Genomic DNA, 27,782 nt, shown 5'->3' on the forward strand with positions numbered 1-27,782 from the left:
AAATGCTACTATTAGTTTTGTGGAACTTTGAGCACAATGTATAAGATCTTTTTTCAGCAACACGAGAATTTATTAAAGGATAAACAGAAGATACAGTCTTTGTTGAGCTGATTTGTATTTAAAAATTTATATAAAATTTTCACAAAGTCTGTTCTCCTTTTACAGAAAGGAAACAGTAGGCAATGTTATCTGGAAATTTTCATCCATAACTTTTTGCAAGAAAGAAAGAAAAATTGATTGTATTTAAATCAAAAAGCAAGAAAGCACAGGCATTTCGACTGCTATCTCTACTGTCCTATCTATTAGACCATGTTTCCTCTCCAAAATATTGATTTCTGCCTAGAATGCAAAAACCTGCTGTATAGCTATTGGTATCTATTGAGCTTATTCAAGGTATTATTAATATTTCCTAAGTCACTACATAAAACTTGCATTTTTCAATACTATTTATTGTGTTTCATAAAAGTTCCATTTGAAACAAATTCAGAGAAAATAGAAGTTGGAGGCATAATTTCCATTTATTACCTTTCATAATACCTTTTTCATTCAGAGATACCAACACTATCTATGGAATTTCTGCCATTGTTCTCAAAGACAGATAAAGGACAAAAAATAATCACAGCATGCAATTACTGCAATCTACAAAACCAATGGAATATGTATTAAAGGTTATACAGTGTACAGTAATCCTATGGATATTTATGATGATCCAACTGAAGAGTACTGTAAAAGAGTATTATATGTTTTCAGTTTGTGGGGGTTTATTCAAAAACAGACACCAGGAGGTCAGGATGATGTCTCCAGAGGAAAAGTGAGATCCCTTAGGAGCTTCCCTTCAGGCAAATTGAAAGTTCCAGGGACCACAGTGAACACCAGGAGAAAAACTACAGCAAAGAACATCAACCAGAGCCAGGAAGACTGATGAGAGGATCAGGAAGCAAACAGAGTTTGATGAAAAGAATCTTGTAGAGGCCAGAGAGGGCTCTAAGGAGCTTGCTAGGATTCAGAAAGTCATTTCTGAATGACACAGCTACTGCAGTGGTTTGGTTTGGATTGCAATCATTCTTTTGAAACACGTTCTCATATACAGTCATGTATTGAACCACGGCTAAGGCCAACCTGTGATTTTATGGAGCATCCAGGGTCTTGTCAGAGGTAGTACACGTAGTTATGAACTATACTCTTGCACATGAAAGTCTTCTTGCAAAGTTTTATTTATCTCTTATTCCTTCATTACTTAAAAGCATAACAGAAAAAAATGAGTCAGACTGGGAATTTCATGTAATGTTTTCCCATACACTCCCTCTCTGCAGGAAAAAACAATCAGACACAAACTATTTTCGTTTCAAAAATGTTCAGCCAAACTAAACCACAGAAGAGCCTTCAATTTTATCTCAGTCATCGGTTTCATTTATAAGCAAAGAATGTTCCATGTACTGCAATAAATTCAAAGCTTTCAATCTGTTTCCTGTCATAAGAAAAATGAAAATGTTGCAGTGCAAAAGATGGGGAAAACTATGAATTTCCATTAATAACTGAAGTGGCCAAACACCTTTTGACTAAAGCAGAATATCATTCTAAATTTCCTTTATTCTCATATTCAAAAATAGAGAACTAATACAACCACAATTCCAATTACCACTTAAAAATGAAGATTTCTCAGAACTTGGTAAACATTTCTGACATAATTCTTAGCACTCTGAAGTCAAATGGACACCACCATCTTCCCTTTAGGAAAGGAAAGCACAGCTAATTCAGAATTATTAACACATGCTCTCTTTCATTATTCACTCTCTATAAGAAAGCAGGGACATGCACAATTGCTAGTCCAACCTCCAGCAGTAATGGTATTCATCAGTAATCTTCTTGTGAGCCTTTACAATGGCTCTACTACTTGACTTCAATCAGCTGTAAAGCTCTTTTATTCTGTTATCACATCAGTGTGAGGGAATGAATGCCAAGGATTGAATGCCCTCCTAAAGGAGTGCAGTCATGCTGTTAGAATAGCAATGAGCTTCTTCTGACACTGCTCAACACGTTCTTTCACACTCCCTCACTCTTGCAGAGAAACACATGCATGACAAAAATAAATATCTGTTGAGTGGGAATGCTAAGAAACAAATCTACAGAATAATATACTAAATAGAGCATATCACAGTTTAATAGAAAGAGTTGGAAGTTGATAAAAAGGATGCAATTAGCAGACAACTGGCAGCAGTTGTGTTCCATTTGTCAGAGGAAAAGGATGAGTGGAGTAATTGTGCTACCAGTGAGAAAGACTGAATTTCTATACAGAATGTCTCATCTATTAATACTCAATTCTTCTTAAGCACTTTTTATTTTTGCTGATGCAAGGACCTAAGCACAGACTTGCTCTTAATCATTTTAATAAAGTGAAGAAAACCAGAGGTCAGATCAAAAAATGGATGATGGTTGATACTCTAAGTAGAATCTCTTAGTAGCTCAGCCTGTCTCCTCCCTGCACTGTTTAGTGGTGTGTATATGGCTTTAGCTGAAACAAGGGGATAAGCCTGATATTAAATCTCTGCAAACATGCCCCCAGAATCTAGACTGCCATATCGACAAAGGTATCAGACAACTCAGCAAGGCAACTGAATTGTCATTCATAACTTAATAGAGGTTTCACTTTTATTTTTGTAATTTCAAATACAAAAATCAACACTCCACCATGAAAGTAAGCTATGCTTTAGTAGGAAAACTAAAAAGTGCAGGAAAAATAAAAAGTGCATTTTTCTAGCTCACGTGCATTAGTGGATATTCAGTAATAAATACATTATAAAGTGCTTTCCAAAAATTTGTATTTCAGTAGTTAGTTATGATAAATTCCACTTTCTGACCAGTGATAAAGCAGTGTCCTTCCTCTAGAAAGGTTATTTCTACTAAATATTTTTAAATATTATATCAAAACTTATTTTCACAATGACCTGGAAAAGTCTATGCAGTCTTGTAGATAAGACAGAATGGCTGAAAGGAGGAAAGACATCAGAAAGCTGGCAAAGAAAATGAATCAACTAACCTAGGAAACCTTAATTCTTTTTGTACTACATTCTCTTTTAAATCAACACTAAGTTGCAAGTTCGTTAATTCTCTAAATCTTATACTTCATAACCACAAACCGAATGGGTTTACACTTCTGTTTCCTGACAGGCACTAAGATATTCTTCCTCCCTTCAGTTAAAATGTTTATATTAAAGAGAAATAATCTTCCTTGCATGAGAGCTTATTTAAATTCTTGTACTGCTCCATAAAGGATGAAGGATGGTGCTGTAGACTGTGAAATGCCTTTGTGTTTGACCAGAAGCAGATTATTTCAATAGTGCACAACACTCTACAGTCCATTTTAGAGCAAACAGGAACACAGTGAAATCTCTCTGCTGTGAAGCATGCCAGCATCAAATCCAGCTTGGAGATACAGAGAACGACTTTTGTGCCTCTTCTCAGGAATAAGGCATTGGTGAATGAGGCTTCTGAACACTATTTTCAGAACACGAGCTGACATCTCAGCAAACCAGAGATGCAATAAAACTTAATGAGTGACTCAACTGATCACATTTTCTTGAGAAACTACACTGCTCCTGTGACATAAACAGCAACTTTTCCAGCAGGAATGTGTTAAATAGTTTCCTGCACCTCTCAATCATGCTTGTAAAAAGATCAAAACTCAGGATGAAGCCCTACAAAACACCTTCCCCAGTGAAAATATATAGCTAAAATTGTATCTGCAGTGGTGCTAGATTTTAATATATAGTATTTTGGTGACACCCTTTCCTAGTAATGTACGGAAGAGAAAGCATCAACAGAAGTCAGTAAAGCATTGATATTTTTCTTTTTTTCTTAGTGTAAGTGAGCAACAAAAATTTATCATAATGTGGTCAGGCAGTTGGACTCATGATCATTGTACTTCCCTTCCAAATGAACTATTCTATTCTGCTCTACTAATTACATCAGAAAAAACAGTTATTAGCACATGCAGTCAGTAAAACTGATTCACATCTCATGTAGAAATGGGCAGAAATGACTGCTTCTAACATGGTCAGCCAGCCATTCCCAGCCTCCTCTCACAACAGCACAACACAGAACTGCCCAGCTCTGCCTAGCTCCCCGTGCCTTGCCTAAACTTAATCATGTCTAATAAACAAGAAAGTTGCGTTAGAAAAGGATCCTCGTCACAGCCATGGGCAGAAGGAAAGAAATTAATGGCAGCTGAGACACCACAAGTTCAACCCTCTCACTGACAGGAGAACAAGAAAGCACTCACAACTCACACTTGGTTTCAGTAAATAGCATTATGCAAAAGAACTAGGCTGCACCAAAGGTAGATTGCAAGGAGACCCATACTTGATGAGATAAACACCTCCCAAGGTTGTTAACACACTGTTTTTGCACAACATCAATGAACTTATGGGCATCTGTTTCATAATTTTGTGTGAGATTAGGCTTGTTTTAGCACAGATATGCATGATTCCACATGTGCTCATCTTCACACTCCCAAGAACTCCTTCTAAATATGAAGTTTTCTGATTCAGGATTTATTTGCACTTCTGAAAGCAATGAAGCAAAATAAGGGCAAGAAGAAAAAGGAATAATTGCATTGGTGAGTAAAAACATTTAATATAGATTTAACTCTACAAAGTCTACTTTTCTACTGATACTAGCAGAATTTTTGGAAATGACACTAGGAAAAAATATTTATAGCAACAAGATGATTAATCGGAATAAAAGCTAAGGGGATAAAACGCAGAGAGTAGCTTAAATCATAAATTCAAATGCATCTAAAATAAAATAGATAGTCATTACATTTTAATACCAAAATGAGTAATTTGAATTCCTCATTAAAAAGTGCTTTACAAGACTTACTTACTACAATAAAAATACCTGCAACATCATACTTTGCATAATTTTTTGTTAATTACCTGGATTTAGCAATATGATGGAAAACCTAATAATGTGGTATTTAGTACTTATATAAAGGGACAACCTGGAAGAAAACCAAATTCCAAATGGTTTTAAATTATTCAAAAAGATGAAAGAATTTTTTATCTTCCCTTCATTTTCCAAGCACTTATTGAAGGATCAAAGCATGTTAACACAACTGTTTTATTTAGAAATATTAAAAACAAGATGACTCATCTCTCCTACACTTTGTTCTCCCTGCTTCATCCCTGCTCCCCTGCTGAAGGAATAACACTAGGTTTTGTTAATGCTGTTAAACAATATAAATGTCTTATCCATAGTGGAAAACTATCATGCTTAAAATTAAAGAAATATATATTTCCAAATATATGATATATGTGTTCCCAGCATTTAAACACATACAAAACTGATATTAAAATTTTGTGAAGAACAAAATGATTCTCATATGAATAATGTGGAACTAAATAAGATATAAATTATTAAAAAGTGGATTACTGGAAAAATTGGAGGTCAAAATGGATGTTTGCTTGAGACCAGGAAAAGGAAGCAGTAAAGAAAGGAGACAAAAAGCAGGTCTTTACACTGTGAGCAACCTTAACACCTAGAGGAAACCACTTTGTACTTTAAGTAAGTTTATTAACACAAAAAGGTCTACCTATCATAATCCCATTAAAAATAAGAACTTTGATGAATAATTATTTAAAGGCTTTCTTAATTAGAAGCAAAGATAATTTTCCTATAATACAAATCATATTTTATGTAAAATATTTGTATCAATTTTTTTCTTGGCACTTTCCTCTGCTTATTTATTTGTCAGCAAATCAAGCAACCTGCTGACCTGGACTGAATGAAGAAACCAGCTCTCCTCACAGCTCCCTTCATATATTTGAAGACCAAACAAGGAAATTAAATTTTCTTACTGTGTCATATTGCCAAGTGCTCAAATAAAATGTACGTGGAAAGAAGAGCAGAAAATATATTTGAAAAACAAAAGAGGATACATTTTAGAACATAGTTTTTAAACAAAATAAATTTACATAGAAAACACAGATTTCAGTGTCTCGCAAATCAACATGTTGCAATTTTCTATTTAAATATGTAAATTAGTAGAAAAATTCAATATCAGTATTGTAAGCTAAAAAATACTGTGAATGAAGAAATGCTGCCTAATTTTGCATGTCAACTTTACATTCCTTAGACCCTTGAGGCAACATAAAACATTCCAACCGTGATGCGGTTATGAAAAAACACAGTGCCTTGTAGAAGAAGAAACAGTCTTGAATCACATGGAGTTTGTAAAAAACTGTAAAAAAATAGTATCTTTCTAACCTAAAGATCTTCTTCTATGTGGAATATATGCACATGTTATCAACAGAGCTTCAGCGTCCCAGTATGGCTACTCTTAAAGAATCTAAGTTGTCTTGTCTTTGACAGTTAACAGTAAGGGAAAATTCAAGGAAGTGCAAGCTTTAGGTAACTTCTTCCCATCCACCAGCATCATAGCACAGAGGTATCTTGATCTAGATATTGGAATCTGCTTCAATTCCTAATGATAGATTTTTCTCTCATAAGTTTGCTCAGTCCCTTTCTGAATCCACATAACATTCAGGACCCATGGAGTGTTGTGGTAAAGAATTCAACAATTAAACTGTGCACTGTATAAAGAACTATCTTAGGCTTGGACCTTTACACCAGTTTTTAAATGTGACTAAACTTTTCCTTATGTCACATGTACTTTGTACACTTGTACTACATTCTTCTTTCAATCTTTTTTTTCTTTTCTCCCCCAGGCTAAGGAATCTTGAAGGTACAATTCTTTGCTTTTACTTATCCTTGACTTCCTCCAACCTGTTCCACAGGAACACCATAGATGGCATATTATATTGCATATAATGGCAAAATTAGGGTCCTCATTCTTCATTCTAACACTTTTATAAAAGTATTATGACCTTTAATTCTTGCTCCTAATTGGCAACACACAGTTCATAGTTAAAGATTATGTATCAGAATATAATTTTCTTTTTCTCCCCAAATCTTTCCATGTCACTTTACATTTACATGAATGGGAATTTCAAGTACCACTATATTTTTGTCACTCTGTCTCAGAAGGTTTTTCTGCTTTTCTTGGTTTGTGAGTTCAGGTCTACGTTTATTCTGAATGAGTTTTAGCAGCTGCAGGCATTCCTATTCTGTTATTCACTTTTCTTTCCTGATCACTTGATATTAAATAAAAACATGTTCAAAACTAAATATGTAACATGTACATAACTTGTACAACTAGCACATATAGGAAAAATACATAGACATCTGCAGTACTTTCTGTTAGTCAAAATCATATTTTGATCCGAGAACTTTCTACTTGTTATGCTACCAGATGCTACTCTTTTGTTCAGATATGAAATAAAGGAATATCTGTTTTGTTTCAACTTCACCTATTGCGCATTACAAAGTAATTGAATGACCTTTTTAAATTTCTAATCGACAAAGTTCCTTCACAGTGAATAAAGGAGAAATAGTGTTATACCAAAATATCTTTCCATTAGTACTTCCCAGAGGCTCACACTGTCTTCTCTAAATTGATAACTACTCAGACACTGTGTTACATCAAAACTGATAACAAGAAAAGGTTCACCAAAGATACTTTAACTGCAAACTATCCTGAAATGTGTTTAGTGGGGTTTTTTTGGTCTGCTCTCCAACAGTAGTACTTCTGTGCACCTTTTCTCCAATTTGGCATTTTAATAATAAATCACCACAGCTATTAATATTTCCTCTGTGTTCAGTCTCTGAAGTAATGTGATATAACAGAAAGTAATAACAGAGTTAAAATAACTAAGTATATCTAAAGTATACTAGGACAAAATGACATCTAAACATGTCCTTTTAGTCTGTAGGAAAAAAACATCATCACATCAAAACTAGAAATAAACCTCTTATAATGAATCTCTGTTTTAAAATATGACTTAATCTGCAGGTTGAAAGATAATCACACGGGAAGATAATGTGAGCTTTGTATGAATCACTACTAATCAGCTATCCTCAAAAAGGAAAGTATCTTTGATTGAAATGCTATATTAAAAAGTATAGAAAATATGTACCTTAGTTCTTTTTAAAGTATCAGCTGTAAGTTTATAAACTATATTTTAATTACTGTTGATGAGCAACTGGCATGATATAGGTTTTCCTGTTCATTACTCACAGTTGCATACTAGCTTGCCAGTTAAATCTTTGTTAATATTCTCATTTCTAAATGCTTTGAGTGTGCTCAGTGCTTATTTTCTGCTAGGAAAAAGGCATAAAACACAAGTTCAAATGCTTACTGGGTTTATGAAAAAGAATATTGTAAGAAGGATTGCTTTGACAGTTTGATTAGATTAATACAATCCTTCAGCTTGCTCAACATACGTCACTTTTCAAAATGCAGGTATTGCAACTTCCTTAGTGGATGCTAATGCATTTAAATTGAAAAGCACTGGTATCACATCTTTCCAATGCAAATTTCCATGGAAAATAAATTGAAATACACTGAATCGCATATGACAATGGCATTTATAAACACAGTCCTCTCACCAAAGAATGTTAAAAAGAAATGAAGCACAACTACCTGTACGTTTTCTCATGAAGTTGCAACCATATTTTAAAAATGTACATGGAATTTGTAACTAGTTTACGTATATGGAAAACTACATGACAATTTTTGGAAATGTTGAGCTATACAGGAAAAAAATTACTAAAACACAAATTGTAAAATTTGCAAAATAGCCAGCATCAGTTTATGGAAAGCAGGTCCTGCTTGACTAACCAGAGCGCTTTCTATGACAAGGTGACCTGCTGTGTGAGGTTCTAATTTATGGTTGCAAAAATAAATGATGAATTTTATTGTGTATTTTATCACATAATCATGATACAGCAATGTCATCAAATCTAGATATATGTGAACTTCTGTTAACCAAGCACAAATAGTCTGAAATTACTATTGTAAAATGTGCACAGCTTTTCCATTTTTTTCAGCAGATGTTGAAGATGCACTGAGTAACATTAGACACTAAGAACCACTTGATAGACTGCACTGATCTCCATATAATAACAAAATGCACTACTGGAGTTGACATAATGTCTAATTAATCCAGGATTATATGAGATGGATCGAATAGGGTTATCTGAAAGCTTATGTCAGCATTCACATTAGCAAAAATAACTGAAGGCAATAGGAGATGACGGGAAGATCAGAGCAGGCTGGGCTGAGGTTCCTACAGGATGTTGCCTATTAACACGTGTAAGTACAAACCTCATAATGAGCAGCATGGCTGTTAGTACCACATTGTCCAAAAAAGCCAGAAGTTCTCATTTCCATGGCCGTAAAAAATACATCTTTAAAACAAAAACTTAATGGTACTAGAGAGAGAAAACTTTTTTAATTTCAAAAAAACAAGGAAGATACGAAAGTTGCAATTGGAGCACTTGGAAGTAAAGGTGGGAAGGTTGGTGAATTGTCAGTGCTGCTTAAAACAGTGGAGAAATAAAAGCTAGCCTGTGTGAAATTAAAGCATTGTGAACCCCTGCAAATGGAATGAAAAGATATCACAGTAATCAACTAAATAAAAGTGTGCTTTATTATTCTGCTAATGTGGGCTGAAGTATCCTTATTGTAACAATATTCAACATTTAAAAATAATAGTAGCTAAATTCAGTATACAGCCCACTATAAAAATTAGAGAAAAGGATATTGTTCAACTTCACAAACTACCAGTTCAACCAGAGGCACTTAAAAGAAGAAGAAAAAAAAAAGAGTATGACTTTTTAAGTTCATTTCATAAGTTACCTTCAAATGAAGTTCCCAAAGGCATTTTTTGCAACCTCTGTCAGCATACCTAAATGACAAACTTGTGCCATTTGCAATGCACAATTCAACTTCTATCTGACTGCATGAACTTGGTATTTCTCAAACATCAGGGTTAATACAAACTAAGAAGTATTAGCTTATATAGTTTACATATAAGGTAGTTATATAAGAAGTTATATAGCTTATATAGTTTATAAGCTATACAACTACTACAATTAACTTTTTTATTAAATAAAAATCAAGTCCTACTTTTCCCTCCCCACTGCGGGAAAATACAGTTCCAGAATTTAACCCACATACCTCTAGCTTGAAATGAAATTTATCTTCCTTCAATTACCACCAGTCACAGCTTTCAAAATCTACAACAGCAGATGTGGAGTCACCATCTCTGAAAGATGTTTCCCACAACAGCTATTTTCAGTTTGCAAACTCTTTCATTGTTTACAAAGTCATGACAGTATTGCAGCAGAGTAATGATGTTCAAGATGTGATTCAGACATTATACTTAGTCTTGAGTGAGTGTTTTAGAGAAATTTGAATTTTAGCTTCCTTGAAAGATATCATTACCCTATGGAACATTATTGAAGACAACTGAGTTAGTGAAATTAATCTTACTCACTGACTCCCATGTACAAGTTTGTTAAATGGTTTCTTGCACATACAGTGAAAGTGGATTAGGGTGCAGCCAAAAAGGTTGAATAAAGAAATGAATGTTCATTCACAGACATATATTTTCAAAAAGGTAAATAGACTAGGCAAAATTTAAAACAAAACAAAAGATGGAAGCATCAAATTAATTCACTAATTTAAAATATGCAGTTATTATTAGTAATAACTGATTTGTATACTTAATCAGAATAACCAGTATAGTAACTATATATTTCACTATATATTTTCACTATATACTCCCACAGAAAATACTCTGTTCAGAGGTCTGAATAATCAGGACAACTTTATTTCTGAACTAGTGCCCAAGTGAAGATTTCTACGCTGAAGGTTTTTGTTGTGTAGAAATGAATCTTAACAGCTAAAGGTGACAAAGATTTAGTGGAATAACACTTACTAAAGACAGCCCAGAGGACTGCTGAAATCAGATTTAATTTGAAAACCACTGTCCATTTCTGATGCCACATTAGGCATCACTTTAGAACTCCTTCATATTCATCTACACACTTCAGCATAAGTAGCATTATTTCAGTTTCACACTACAAAAATATTAATTCCGACTAAGCACAGAACAGCCAAAATTTATCAGGTTTATATACTCTTTGAAATAGTTGGAGTTTTTTGATCAGTAGTTCCTGAACTACTGCTGGGAGACTAGAAACTAAATTGGGATAACCACATGAATACTTACACAGAAAAATGCCAAGAAAATGAAGCAACTGAATGATGGAACATCTGAGTAATGACAGAAGAAGAAAATTACATATTCTATCTGATTTAAAGGGATTCATATTATTTGTATTAGATGAAAATTCAAAAAAAAAAAAGAGAACTGGGCTTTTTGAAATTCTGTGAGGGGAAAGTACAGTACAGATTGTCTGGGAAATGTAAGAGAAAAATATGTTGAACAAAAAAATCCTATGCAGAATCTACTAGAAAAAGTTATGAAATAAGAGAAGCAAGAGCTCTATTGAGGAAAAGAGGAATTCTTGGTATCAGTAATTGTCATCAGCTATCTCAGGAGAACTGTCATACAGACATTCTGAAATGTGTATCTTAACTAAGGAAGACAGGTCAGGGAAAAAAAGTAGATATGCAAATCATCAGCATAAGCTGACAGTGAAGTTGTAAGAAAGTCTCAGATCACCCATGAATAGGATGGAGGAGGAAGAGTGAAAAAGAACCAAGAACCCCTGTGAGACTGGAAGAAAGGGCAGAATAGCTCTCAAAACAGACAGTCAAGGACAATGCAAGTGGCAGAGCAAAGCACAAGACTGTCATGTATCAGGAATACCAGAAAGGCCAGAATATTAAAGACGTAGTGATCATTACTAGGAGCTAAAGGACTGGAGAGACAAAAGAAGATACGATTTTTAATATTTCATGTAGTTGTAATGATGTTGTACATTCCAGAAACAAACAGTAATTATACTAATTTCATACACCCTCCACAAGGGCCTATGCTGCTATAAATAAGCTATTTTTACTGGATTTTACTGGATTTGTCAAATATTTGTTGGTCCTTTTTTTCCCCTGCTCTCCCAAGGTTGTGTTTGCATTTAGGTATTATGTCTTACGCAGTAGCAAAGAGTTAATGTTTGATAGATTTTCTGTGCAGGCTGTATTAGCTTGAGATGTCTTAATAAATATGAAACAAGGAACCAGAGAACTGTACAACATGTTAGGACTTTTGTACATTTGTTCAGGTTTTAACAACAAGAAGACATCAGAACAAAAAGGGAAAAGTCAAATGGCAATCATGGTTTAGTTGTTAGTGCTCACTTCTATGAACAACAATAACTGACACAACTAACTGGAGCTTCAGAAAAGAAAACTAAGTAGATTTAAAATACTAAACAACTTGAAATTGTAGCGTAGTCTTAATTGTAATGTAGTCTTAAAACATCACTGAAGCTCAATGAGGAAGGGCTCTATGGGAGGAACAGCATAAAATTAAAAGAGCCTATGGATGTAAGAAAGGTTATTTCCCTTTTTATCTTCTTGTATACCAACACAATTCTCTTTCAGACTTTGGTCTTTGAGAACAATATTAATTTTAATAAAGCCTCCTTCTAGAAACACTGGCTACTTCAAAGTAGCCAAGGAGCAAAACAAACTGTTTTCTAGACTGTTTCTAACGTCCTACAAGTATCCTATATTCATTCATCAAGATCCTGATCAATAAAGCACTTGAGTACATGCTTAAATAACAAAATTCATGAGTTGTTCTATTGAAGTCAATGAGATTAGTCCCATTCTTTAAGATAAGCTAAGCATAAGAGAAAGTACTTTCTCTCTGCATTCACAATCAGCTTTCATTTAGCCACAGAAAAATTAACATCTATTTCAACAGTACTAGAAGTTGTCTAAAGAACTTGAACCCAAAAAAACCTACAGGCTTCCCTATGCATACCGCTGAGTTTTGATTTTCTGGTTTTTGCATGTCTAAATACCTTCCTCATAAAAAAAAGCATGGGTTCACATCTTTTTCCTTCTTTTATTTTCCACACTGAATCTTCCATGATGTCAATGAATGCTACCAAAGAAAAATGGACAAAAATTAGCAATACGCAAACATATTTGCAATCCACACTTACATTAAAACAGTTGATCTAGTGGTCAAGAATTTCGTATCATAAAAAGTCCTTTTAAATATTATGAAAGGAATTTTAATTCACTTTTTGCAAAAATGCAGAGAGCTTCCATTTTGAGATGAAGATTTTTAAATTTGAGTGCCTACCAGCATGCTGTGTACTTATTCTACAAAGGTAATGAAGATGGAGTTAATATGTTCAATGGAGCCTAAAAAGGCATTCAGCTGATGTGCCACTCTAAACCATAAACCTCATAAATCACTCTAAATCTCTCTCTAGGCTCCTGAGTTTATTTACTGGGTGAAGCTTAGATACCCAACACAGCAATGAACACAAACTTACAGAAAGACACCTATCTTTTTGCATTTATATCTCAAACTGAACCCCACCTCTGCTGTTCACAGTAAGCCCACTGGCAGGAAGGACAGACTAGGAACTTTAGAGTCTTGGATCTGACAGACCTCTAAACACAGAAATTCCCATGTATTGGTGAGTAATATGCAAACCCATTTAAAGGCACGCATTTGTGCCAGTTAACAACTTCAACTGGTATGGGGAGTCATATTTAAGTATCTCATAGAGGCTGCTACTGTCAGTTTTATATCTGCCAGTGCCAGTGCTAGTGAAACTGCAGATCACAGTTGGGAAGCTGAATGTGCACACTGCTCTGTGCTAGAATGTGGTCCAGCAGAAAATCAGGACCCACTTAGTCTGCTTTCACTGAGAATTTGGGAACCCTGTCTCTCCACAAGAAACTACGAAATAAATAGGAAAAACTAACAAAATGGACTCAACAAAAGAGTACCAATCATATACATACACCATTGTAATTCTATAAATACCATCTGGCTTTTTTCTATTGTAGGAGAAAACCTGTGAGTTGTATTCATATATAGATGTCAGTGAGAGTATTTTAAATTCTCACTGAAAAGCTGAACTATTGTTTAAAAAACTCATTTTTTTCTCCTTTGTGCACGTAATTCTTAGGCATGTTAAAGACTGTACATAAAGTTTTATATGCATATATATGTGGTTAAAGCAGTGTGGTTCTTTTTTTGACTAACACTCTTACCTTCTTTTCTTTGAGTTTTCTATTATTTGAGATTGCACTTAACACAAGACAAACAATAAGAGGTCAGTGACTTCATTGCTGTACCACTGAAATACAACTGCCTGCCACAATAAATTCCTAATGAGCACAACCCTTGCCAATGGAAGGTTGCCCTGGCAACAAAGTTATCCCAGAAGATAACTATCCATGTGGTAGAAGCTGATGGCAGTCAGCTGTCTGACAAAGATTCGAAAACTATAAAAACTTTTCAATTGCTCAAGTTCAACAGAAACTTGATGTACCAGGAGTGTATTGACACAAGAAAATACTGACTTGCTGAATACAAAGGGATTAAGAAACTTCCAAATGAATGCAGAGTTAGAACAAGGACATTATGTTAAAACAGGTACATCTTCAGACTGCCAGTCTTGCAATAAAAAGTTCTTCTCTCACTTGTTCATGTCTTCCTATGGTTCCAAATAACTAAATTTTATTTAAACCATACTTTTACATTTACTTTTAAAGAGAACAATGTGAAAAGGTTTTCCTGAACTATAATGGAAGTTGGCAAGATCAAGGACGGGCTCAGTAGACAGTAGGATGGTGAATTCCAGCTCCGAAGGAGCTAAAAAAATTCCCAAGAGAAAACAAGAGGTGGCAGAATCAAAGGCAGAGGCATGACCTGAATACAGCCTCCTGAGGACACTGATGCTTTTTAACCCAGGAGCTGGTTTCTCTTACAGTATATGAGAGGTAGTGACAAGAAGAGTCACTACCAAGACACACAGTATTTTTACCCTTATTTCCTAAGAAAATTAAACTTTCATGTTCGCATTTTACATCTGGCAGGAAAGGTTATATGCCACTATGTCTGTCTCCTCCACTCCAGAACATTTAACCTTCTGGCCAGTTTCAAATTGACAAATGCCTAGAAATCTGAAAGATGTGATCCGACCCACACGTTAGTAATTGGATATTAAATATTCATATGTCCAGACACTTCTCACAAGGCAACTAAGCCAGATTCTAAAATTAGGGTATTGTCAAATGAGATAATTAAAAGGACAAAAAAGCAGAATAGAATCTGTGTTGTTCACTAAAATACTAAGTGGTCTTGAAAAATCTTAGTTTGGTAGAGATGCAAAATTATTCAGAGTAGCTTTTACTGGTAAAAAATAAACTTGGCTTCAAGAAGTTTCAGAAAGCTGTTGTGCTACTGAATAATAAAATGACAAATGAAATTCAATCTGGATATACACACAGAGGTAAAAACACTGCAAAGCATAAACATCTGATGTCATGCATAACATGAACCTCTAAGACAGTCAAGTTGGATTAACTATGAACAATTACCTGAATTATGCACTTTTCACAGGAGAAAAGACATGAAAAATTATAAATAAATAAATAAATAGGAAACAAATCTCATTTGTGAATCCATGGTATTATCACCTCCCGAAGAAGTTTCCATTTACTACACAACAGTAATAAGCACAAAAAGCACATGTAATGGCCTTTTTAAGTACAGATATTTTCAGCTTGTAAAAGGAGTGATTGCATACAGAGATAGAAAACAGTTTTGAGACAGTTGATGGGAAAAAGTGAATAAAGAATGATTTGACACAATTTCTCATCATCAAAGAAATAAGTGGAAGTGAATTCAAAAGAATCTTTTGTTAAATTAAAGAAGGAAAATTTCTTTTCACACTGCATAAAGAAATTGCAAAAAAATCACTGCCACAGGATGTTTTAAGCAGTATACTTTAAAACAATTAGATACATATTTAATAATACTCAATAGCCATTTTAAAAAAATCACTCTAAGAGATGAATATATAATGAAGCTTGCAAGTAGAAGAAGATGGGAGGGTATATGCCTTCCCCACTGTTTTTCTCTCACTCTAAATGTTTGTCTTTGTTCACTTAACCTAACCTGATTCAAGGATCTTGGTGGTCCAAAAAGACCAGACTGGAACAATGAGATGTCTCACACTCTAAATTCCTGGCCATGAAAAATTAAATTTGATTTCAGTACTTGTATTTTGAGTCTCTTGTCTCAGGTGGCTTAAGGCTTTGATTGAGACCAGAGGAGCAGTAACATCTTTATTTTATAGATTCTACAGTGTCTGTTGAGAAATGTACTCCAGTTTCAACTTTAATTGATTTTTTTTTTTTTAAATAAGCACTAAACACAAGACAACTCTACTGGAAAACACTTAAATCATTCTCATGTTGAGGGAATGAAATTCTCTGATTGAGTCTATGTGGAAAATAGAAACATAGGAAAAAACCATAGCTGCATTTTTGAACACTTCCTAAATTCCAATGACTTATGGCCAGACAAAAATCATTATTATGTGTAACTTTTTTCCCCTCTTTATCTCTTTTTTTTTTTTTTTTTTTTTTTTTTCTGGGAGGGCAGGGTGAAGGAGGAGCAAGAGGTGGTAGTGTTACAATTTAGGTAACTAAAATTTTATTTTAATAATTCCCTACACTTAGACATCTACTTTCCATTTGGATAAAGAGAAAACCTGTGCTTCTGCAGTTTTTCATGAGCTTAATAAGATTGCTGGATTCTCAGCACTTCTGGAAAATTGTACCAATATTATTTCTTAAAATTTAACATTAGATGCCTACTTTTAAACAAAATACCCTTAATGAAAAGCTAATAATGAGCTACATAAATGATACCAACAAATATCATGTCTGTTACCATATTGGTCAACAAACCATATGAGGTCCAATATGAGATACATGAAAATAAAAATGAACACTAAGTCAAAGAAATGAAAAATACACTTCAGCCATCCTTGAAGAAGGGAAGGATGTAAATGGTGATCAATTACATGTGATGATACATTTACATTTTCCAGAAAAAAATAGCATTTATTTTGGGCTAAGAAAGCATCAGTCTCCTCGATTAAGAAAAAAGAATAAATGTGAAGGAGGAAAAAAAATGTCTTTTTCTAGACCCACCTGCATGATTTCAGGAAGAAAGACAGAAGCCAACAGGCTCCACCAGCAACAGCTGCTCCCTACTGAAGTTTGTCTAACGGATGCAGCCTGAGAAATGTACTAACTACCAAAGAAGAAAATCTTCTTAGGAAAGATGGCAAATAAGGACAAGCAATCATTCTGATCGAACACTAGGGCTGAAATCACAGCTCTCCTCTCTCATCCTCACTCCCTTGCACTGGCTGTGGTACTCATCAGCCTCCTCACTTCCCTAATGTGAAGAAAACTAACAGATACTGCCAGGGAGCTGAGGGGAACAGAAACTAGAAGAAAAATCTGTTTCAGCAGTGAGACAGTAAATCAACTCACCAATACTGTCAAAATCTATCAGCGTTATTGTTTGCTTTTTTTCTGCGTCTTTTGTTAATCTTTGTAACTGTTTTGCATTTTACATGGCAGGATTTTATAAATTCTTTCATTTGCACTTAATTTTATGCAGTAAGCCTTAAAGTAATACTAAAGTTTTCCTCACACAAGAACAGGGCAATGCTGTAAAGTAGGACAGCAGGGCACTGTAAACAGTACAAAACATTGGTTTTGTATTTCCAATGAGTCTGAGTGCATTATTCATGCCAACTGCATCATCTACTTACTGGTGAGCTGGCACTACAGCAGTCAGCTAAATGGTACCAAACAAAAAGGCCTCCTGGCAGGTGAAAATATTAGGTTGTCCACTTCAACTCTAAATATTCACACAGCATATGACAGCACGTATTTAGAATTGGAAGCTAACATACATAGCTGCTACTTTATTTTCCTTTTCCGTTTTCATTTTTTCTGAGCAAGGTTTTAGCTATGAAACCTGTGATGGTGTCTCTTCTGCAAATTATGTACTACTACTGTGGTGAGTTACACAGAGAAATCACTTCACATAAGACACAAAAAGGTAATTTATATAAGAAAAATATACAAAAAGGTAATTTATATAAGAACGTCAGATCAGAAGGTAAACACTTTAATGAAAAATACATGCACTCCATTCTACATGAAAAATAAATAAAATTAAGTACTTATATGTCTATGAAAATTCTCATCCTATTTACAACACCAGTGTAACACCTTGTTATCTTGCATCAGGATGATTTGATGGCATTGTTAGAGACTTCCTTCCAGCTGCAAACTGCCTACAAATCAAATGTAGTTTTGAACTCCATATTTAAGCAGTTCTAAACTCTGTTCTGTTCTGTTCTAAGTATTGGTATACAAGCACTGACACTCAAGTCCTGTATTGCCGTTTCTAGTCAAGGATGAAGAACTGGAAATGGATGCCACCACTGTAATGGCATTGCTTCCTATTCCCCAACACAGGAGTACACAGCCATGTAAACATAGCGTATCTTGGAAGTGCCTGAAGGACAACGCACATTCTAAGAATTTAAATAAATGAAAATAAAAACTTTAATGGAAACTTCAATAAAATGTCTTAGTCTGAAGAAAGGATACTTTCTTATTTGATGGTAAGCACATAAAGTATTTATCTAGAGTAAGACAGCACAGATGCTGAGCATTGAGACATCTCCACCTTTTCTAATACAGTATGTTGAATCTTGAGTTAAAGTTAGAAGCCCACAAAAGTCAGTTTCAAATAGCAATCTTTAAAATAGTGTCAAAGCACCCTTCTGTCAAGGACCAAATATAAAACTAACTTGCATTTTGTAAGTCCACAGAAATATGTTAAACACTTATATATCCTGAATAATTCAGTCATCATGCTACTTCATTTTACCAATCCTTTGTGCCAAAAAAGATGATAACATATATGATAAAAAGGCAAGACATAATAAAAGATAAAACTCAGGTCTTATGTTTCACTATTTTGGTTTGCGGACATGAACATCATATAAATCAGTTTCAGTTCTATGAATTTAAATTTTAAATGTCTTGGTTATAACTTAACAAGCAATTTCCATTTTGAAAGAATTTACAAGGTATTTACTGCATTTATAGAAAAACAAAATCCACAAAAAACAAAGCCTGAAACAAGTGAAGAAGTGGGATAATTCATTCATTAAAATGCAATTCAGGTTAAAGAATAAATCAAACTAAATACTTACGGTTAAGAAGCTTTCTCAACATATCCTTCATAAGCAAAATGCATAATGTCTTTCATGTCTACTTTTTCTACTTTACACAGTTCTTCAGATAAAGTGATGTATTTTAGTGGATTTCATAGATACAGTTACTGAATGACAGAGTACTTACTGAAGTGAGGATTTGGGAACCTTTCCAAATTTCTCTTCCCCTCAACTCTAACTAGCTCAAGTGCAGGTATTTTGGGTATGTTCAATGATTTACTCCACACACCCTAACAAATGACTGATGAATCCTAAATTAAACTAGACAGAGAATATGAGTCCAGCTAGAGTACTCTTACTACCATACCATACATTCTGCCACAGAGGTGGACATCATTAAAGTGTCCAATTTTATTCCCACCAAAGTCAATGGAAGAACAGTGACAAATATTGAGAGCCAGAATGCAGTTCTAACACCTCCAGCCAACAGCGGCTCTGTCACACTAGGAAATACACAACAGCAGACTATTTAAGAGTGCTGTTATTCCCCTGAAAGCCCTCTGTTGCAGTCCATGAGAAACTGGGGCCTGCTGTGAGAATCACCAATCTAGAATTTAAGCTGGAAACAGCACAGTATTTATTTTTCCAATGCAACAGAGGAAAACAAGCAGCTCGGCGAAATAAGGCACGGTTTCAGCTTTAATGGGGAGAGAGGAAGACACAAGAGAGAAAAATTTTATTTTCTGTGAAAACATCAGCAGCAGATCCTCTCTTTCAAGAGGTGCCACTGTTCTCTACTCGTTGGATTTCTGCAGGAAACGGAACCAGAATGCACTCCTGGTGCAGACATGAAGGGATCTGACAGCTCCACCTGCCTTCCTGTTCCTTCCACATGAAGGGATCTGACTGTCCCACCCATCCTGAACCCTCCTCTGATGCTGCTCCTATGCCATTCCCACATCATGACACACACTGAGACTAGAGATGACTGTAAACAAGGCCTTCAAAATGCCCCATCCCTTCCCAAGAGCCACAAGGTAGGTAGTGTCTGAGCAAAAGCCCTACAACAAGAGTGTAGGGATGAATGCCTGTAGTCCCTGCTGATGTTACGTTACAACATGGTTAGTTCACCTTTCTGAACTTAAAGTGCAGGTAAAGCTATTTCTGTTTACAGCAGTTCAAGATTATTGGGAGGTAAAAGCCAGTACAGGCACATCCTAAGTACCACTGAAACAGAAGACGGAAAAACTGTGTAAATCTAAGCAGAACTCCCACATTTCCTTAATTTACTGCTTTAGGACACTTGAGGTAGCAAAAGCAAGCCTGATAACAGGATCATCAGCTTTTGAGTACATGGAGAAAAGCACTTAAGCATCTATCCAGCCCTTACAATTATTAGTAGGATTGTTCCTCCCATCTGTATCTGGAAAGCTAATTATATTTCTTGCCTTTACTCATTTTACACCGCTCTTTCAAATCCAATATCACAGGTCCATCCATAGCTAAACCCTCTGAAAAACTTCTTTAACAATATATCTCTAAATGAGAGACAAATTTTGGCCTATAGCAGGCTTTACGTTAAAAATACGAAACAGACAATACAACCAACTGAACAAACTCCGTCTCTGAAGTGTTTTCCATTCGGAAAGCAGCACTGCTAATACAGTTCTAAACAATTAAGTTAGAAATCACATGCAACAGAATGGCTTCATGAAAAGTTGGGTAAAAATCTGTAACGTTATTGCTTAACACTTTAGCAAAAACTTTGCACAAACTTTATTGGCTCTTGCAGATTCACTGCATTTATTATCCATAGTAAGAGGGTGAAAAGATGCATATTATAGGTTGATAATCAGTGTAGCATAAGCACAACTGAAATCTGATTAGCAAGGAATTGTTGAGGTTGTTTCAGAAAAAGTGTTGGCAATAGAGGTGACTACATTAAGATATCTTTACTGGATTGAAATAGACTAGACAAGATATGCATACAGAACAAACTACTAAATAATGAAACCTAGAACACAGTACAGATTTCCTGCACCTACTGAGTCAAAACACAGAATTATTCCTTAAGCTTGTTTAATATACAAAAATAGTCCCTACTCTGGGCATAGGAATTTCATTTAGGTATTTAGATATAAGAAACCTTGATTTAAAATATACAGTTGGAAATTGCATGCAAAGACTTAAGTATTATGTTTTTAAATACTACTTTAAATACATCAGAATTTTTTAGAAATTAGAATTAAATAATCAGAAACTTATTATGGATAAATATCCCAGTGAAGTGTAACTTGAGAAGTACCTATGGACTAGCAATGAGAAAGGGTTCCTTTCAGCATGACAATAATTCAAGAAATTAACCCCAGACTTGGTTTTCAAAGGAAATTTCTCAACATTATCATAGAATCATAGCTCAGACATGAGCACAAATTGGAATTCTGGCAAAATCATATATTTTTGGGGCACACATGGGTGGTTAATTGGATTAAGGAGGCATTCTTACACTATTTTATTGCATTCATAACACTAATGATCAGGTACCAAGTGCAGTGCTAGAGTTAGCATGGTAAAAAACCTCCAGGAGTTAGAAATACTACAGCAACAACAACAAAAATTATTCAAAAGGAGATAAATTAGTTACAGTAAAACACTTAAATAGCTCAATCTTACAAATTATCAGGAAGGTCTTACAAAGAATAAATATTTTACACTGGAATAACTCACCAGGTAATAACAGATATCACAATGAGTAACAGATATTATAATGAAACAAAGGAGGCAAAAGAACCTCAGATGGAAACAATAGCCATGTTCAATTCAGAAATTTGTCAAAGATAAGCAACCAAATAAACTCTGCAAGGATACCACCTCTTAGATTAACAGTAGAACTGTTAATTCCTCATTTCTCAACATGCTCTTATCAGAGTTGGATACCATCAGACTTCACTGAAATAGCTTACTGGACCCATTAAATGAAGAGCAAGCAGTTCCTCACCCTCTGTTACAGGTCTGGATAGATGGTTTAAGTAGACATTCTGGCATTAAAGTGTATGAAACTAACTGAATATTTCTACATAATGAGTAGATATAAAGACAATGATATTTAAAGATATCACGTCTCTTTACAAGGCATAAATTATGAGTTAGTCTCATATTTACTGACTAATCCAGTTGAAAATGCTTATGGAATTTAAAGTATTACTTTTCCCTCTCCCATTGACTTCAACAACAAAGTTGGTAGATAAGAATATATAGTTTAAACATATAGTAAAAAATTGCAACCAGAAGCTACTGGAACATCAAGTAATAGAACTAAGAATGGGTAAACCACTTTTCTCAAATATCAATTCTTTCTCTTGACAATAGGAAAATAAATTATTGAGGAAAAATAATTACCGCAACAAGAGGTCAGCAACATAAAGAGTTTTATCTGGACAAACAGTAAGACAGAAGACATGACAAAGGACGAATGTTGAGAACTGAAGATTGAAAGCTAATATTGGATAGAGTAGTTAAGCAGATGGACAATAAGAAGCCTGGAACTCAGAATCGATGGAGGGCATTGATTAAGCACAATTGAATGTTTCGCTTCTCTGAAGAGACAGAAGGGAATATTGATATCAACTTCAAGTGAGTGTTCATTTTAGTACTATAAACTATCATGACATCAAGTGCTTGGCTTTGAAGGGCAAGAAAACTGAAGACATTAAATGTTTCTAAGTAGTGGTGATCAGTGGAGGTTTTCTCTCTTATTATGGTAATTCTCAGATGACACTAAAGCAAAAGGTTCAAGAAAAACCACTCACAAAGATACTGGCATGTCCAAAACACATTACCAGAGTTATGGAGGTTTAAAAAAGTACTTACTTGGTATGTGTCCCATAACCTGATGGTACACCGTAAAGGGACTTCTCTCATCAGCAAGTTATTCATCCAACGGAAAGCAAATTGCAAGTATTTCACCTCATGCTGATCCAAGTGCCTGTGAACTTGTTCTGAAGACAGAATAAAGAGGTATTTTACTGCAACTTTTCTGAAGTCTTGAAGTATCAAGTACATTGTCTAAAACAATAAAATACTCCTCCAATCTCATGGAAACAACTTGTGGTAGTGCATGCAAATTCTCATAACCAAATGAGAACACTGAATATACAAATTAGTTAAACATTACACTGGATTGATTTTTCTGCCACTAGATGGATTAAATAACTGGTCCGAGTTGCACTATCTGAAGAAAATATTAAGATCAGAGCTTTATAATATACCACAAAAACATACAAAATTATAATGTGAAATTATTAGGTACATATATCCTCATTATTTTCTTAGGTTACAAATTATTTGGGGCAAGAAACATAGCTTCCAAATAACGTAATGGCCTCCAAAAATAAAGTGTTGGCAATCTAAAAGAAAAATTAAAAAAAAAAACAAACCCCCCAAAAAAAAAAATTAAAAAAAAGAAACAAACATTATTAAATTAAGAAGGCAAAGAAATATAAGGAAAGGACATACAAAGGTTGCATTCATTTGAGAAAAAAAATGAGACTAATGTGTAGGAAATACAGTTGAGAAAGCTTTACTAATTTGCAGATTAAATAATTTCTTAGTATTACAAATAAATGCAAATAAAACCAGTACAAATCAACGGTTTCTACACTCATACCCACACGCACTGTGTTTATTGTAGAACATTATACTATTTGAAAGCTGTGATAGTCACTTGCAAGGTTATTGCTAGAGCTAATAGAACTAATCTACTACACGGCTTGTCTATATTAAGCAGAATTTTCTCCAAAAAAGATCACAGACATTCTGTTAGCAGGCTTTAGTTAACAGGCTCAGATGTGGTATTAGCACGGTGTAGATGACAAACACTGCAGAAATGCCAATGTCTTATTTTGGACAAATTTATGACAAAAAGTCTTTATTAAAGCCTAAATAAGACATTCCTACTGTCTTTCCATATACAAATATATTCTTTGGAGATTTTTGCTGACCAGATCACCCCTTCATCCACACTCACAGAGATGTATTATCAGCTAAAACAATGAGTAAATGCTCATCTTACAAACTTTACATACCTAATAAATATCTAAAAATACACTAAACCACTAAATTAATTAAAAGGATAATCCCAAGAGTGTGGCAGCACTATTACAGGAAACGTTACCTACAAATTAAGGTAACAGAAGTTAAGTGATACTAAATTATAATAAAGACTGAAGCTGCTCCATTTTTTTTTCCCCTCAAGATGTATTTTTTGGCTATATGAAAGCGTCAGCCAATATAAAACAGTTGTTTCAATATGGAAGCTGGAAGTAGAAATCTTTAAGGTTTTAAAAACAATTACAAATAAGGGTTTTTTTAAAAAATAAGACATCACAACACATTACTCCAAAGGTCCACTTATCACATCTTGTCTCCAATGATAGCTGAAAACAAATATCAATGAAAATGTATTAAGCACTGGTATTTCTCCATAGCACTTGTCAGCCTCCATTTATCCGTGGCTAAAGCAGTCTTCAGCAGACCTGGTATCTATGTTCTTAAAGTCATACTCTCCCACAATATAAATATAAACAAATATAGACAAATTCTTAAATTGTGAGGCCCAGAACTGCACACTGTGCTCAAGGTGATGCTGCACCAACACTGAACGCAGTGGGGTAATCAGCTCTTTTGACCAGCTCGTAATGCTGTGTTTGATGCATCCAGGATGGGATTTGCCCTCCTGGCCAGGATACACCAGATCCCTTTCCTCAGGGCTGTTCTCCAGCCACTCTTCTCCCAGTCTATACCTGTGCTCAGAATTACTGTATCATGGGCGTAAACTTGTCATTTGTTCTTGTTAAATTTTCAAATCTTAAATAAATCATTGATGACTGCCCAGTGCTCCAATCTAACAAGATCCCTCTGCAAGGCATCTTGTCCCTCAAGAGTAACCAGTACCTCCCAGTATAGCATCATCTGCAGACTTGGTAATGGTGCATTCAACTCCTGCATTGGAACACTGATAAAAATATTGAACAGAGTCAGCCTTAGAATTGAACCTTGAAGGACATCACTGGTGAACGTTCACCTTCCAGATGTAGCCTCACTCACTACAACCCTTTGAGCCTTGTCCTCTGCCAGTTCTCCGCCCACTGCACCATTATTAGATCACTTATTCATGCCAAATGCTGAACTACTATTGTGTGTCTGCCTTTGCTTTAGAAAAATTTAGCTGCAAGTTAAATATACTGAAGTGAGATACTAGGTTAAATTTATTATTTGACGGCCACATTTAGGTACCTAAATTGCAGGCTACTATGTACAATCTAGTACATCAAGCAGGATGCAAAAAAAAGGTCAGTTTTATTTCTAAGCAAAGTTACTAACTCACAAAATTTTTGTTCTTCACACAGCAGAAACAATTTTCATTTGGTTGCTTGTAGCCATTAAAAGTAAGTAATGAAGAACAATAAATTGTGCCAGTTGTGATATTTCAACTATGGTAGTTAACGGGCATAATGAATTTCTTGAAAGTTGCTTTCTAGCCTAAACAAGTTGAAAAATGGATTACTAAACTCTGTGCTTTATACCTAATTGATGCAAGACTGGAATAGAAGATGCATTGAGTAAAGAAGCTAATTCTTCCTACTTTGTAAGTAATTGTAAGTAGAGGCTAATTTGCTGATAAAGGTAATTTGGACCAGCATAATCTAAATCTAAATTTTCCATTTCAATGAAAAGAAGTATGTATGTGCAATGAACAAGAAGATACATAATTACTGTCAGCTTTAAGACTTCAAGTATTTTATAAAAACTACTTCTACTGCAGTTTCTGATAGCAAAATTATTTTACAGTTAAAAAATCAATTCTTTAATCAAAATTTAAAAGAAATAAGAATTACATTTGGTAAGTTTCCCAACATTTTACATAAATCTACCCATAAAGTTTGGGTGAAGGAAGTCTTCTGATTAAAGAATAGAATACATTATAGAGATGCATTCCAAAGTAGTATACTGTCAAAAATAGGTAACTTGTAGACAAAAAACATTTATAACTATTCATATTTTTATTAAATACACTTATTGGTACATTATTTTCAATGATCACAGCCACCTTAAACAGATGCTTCTCATGCTAGATGGGTCCATACACATATTTATTCTTCATGTTCAACGTCAGTGTCTCATGCTGTTTCACTGATTTCAAAATTAAAATCTATATGATTATGAGAATTATGAACTAAACAGTTAAGGACAGAAACAACCTGTACTAAAGCATGACTCTGCTGTCCTGACAGAAGGATGCTGTTAGAACAAGCCCCTAAGCAAGCTTACACATAAGCAAAGAGGAATCGCAAAATAATGTAAGATTATGCGTGAACTGCCAAATTACTGCAGCACAGCATGGTATCACCACATCCATCTGTACAATTCATCACTTCAGAACATTAGCCTTTTGGTGTTCACCTTTTCTCAAAGATTCCTATCAATCCTAGTAATCGTTTCTGATGTTTGACCTAGTTTTGAAATTTTGACTATTACTTAGTTTATTTTTTAGTCATATTTCATACCCTGAGCACTTCGTTTTTAACTCTATTTTTTCAATACTTTACATTTGTCATAAAATAAAAATATATAAAAGAACATAAAAATTAAATAAATATAAAATAAGTAAATATAAATAGCAACTATAAAAAGCACTAGGTGTTAAAAATTATCTGAAATGAAGGTAAGCTAACAATCTGTCATAAAGAGGTGTTTTAGTTCAACAAAACGAAGAAAATGAGTATTTCTCATGAAAAGCCACACAATTTTTCTTAAAAAGTGCAAGAGTAACTGCTCTGATACCAAAGCAAAAAGAAAGTAAAATAATGAGCCAATCTTTGCCACAGGAGCTTATTGGCATTGCCATTTGCATGCACAATGATTTTTGTGCATCGATCTTTAACCTATGAAAACATGCTGTAGAAACACGCTAGCACTCCTGTTTTCCATGGAATCATGTAATCATTTAGGCTGGAAAAGACCTGTAAGATCTTGATACTAAACCATTAACTTAACACTAAAGCCCACCACTAAACCATGTTCCTAAATGCCACATCTACACATCTTTTAAATATCTCCAGCGATGGTGACTCAACTACTTCCCTGGGCAGCCTGTTCCAGTCCTTGATAATCCTTCTGGTGAAGAAATGTTTCCTGATCTCCAACCTAAACTTCTCCTAACACAACATCCTCTTGTCATTTCCTCTCATCCTGTCACTTGTTATTTGGGAGAACTGACCAACTCCCACCTGGCTACAACCTCCTTTCAGGCAGTTGTAGAAAACAATAATGTCTCCCCTGGCCCTCTTTTCCAGGCTAAACACTCCCAGCTCCCTCAGCCATTCCTCATCAAACTTATGCTCCAGACCCTTCACCAGCTCCACTGCCCTTCTCTGGATGTACTCCAGCACCTCAATGTCTTTCTTGTTGTGAGGGGCCCAGAGCTGAACGCCTCACCAGTGCCAGACAATCACTACCCTGGTCCTGCTGGCCACACTGTTTCTGACACGAGCCAGGATTACACTGGCCTTCTTGGCCACCTGGACACACACAGGCTGATGTTCATCCAGCTGTTGACCAGCACCCCCCGGCCCTTTTCTGCCATGCAGTTTCAGCCATTCTGC

General features: G+C 34.8%; 1 protein-coding gene across 1 annotated transcript in view; it reads right to left on the bottom strand.

Annotated features, from left to right (window-relative positions):
- The window catches only part of TBC1D22A (TBC1 domain family member 22A), a 146,554-nt gene that overhangs the window by 45,462 nt on the left and 73,310 nt on the right, over window positions 1-27,782 (bottom strand). Inside the window, exon 11 of the mRNA XM_042018268.1 lies at window positions 22,990-23,117. Coding sequence (XP_041874202.1) covers window positions 22,990-23,117 — 128 coding nt within the window. The remainder of the gene's footprint in view (window positions 1-22,989; window positions 23,118-27,782) is intronic.

The sequence above is a fragment of the Corvus kubaryi genome, unplaced genomic scaffold, assembly GCF_017639235.1.
Source record: "Corvus kubaryi isolate FWS band 111438036 unplaced genomic scaffold, C.kubaryi_AGA036_p1.0 137, whole genome shotgun sequence".
In the NCBI taxonomy this organism is placed as follows: Eukaryota; Metazoa; Chordata; class Aves; order Passeriformes; family Corvidae; genus Corvus; species Corvus kubaryi.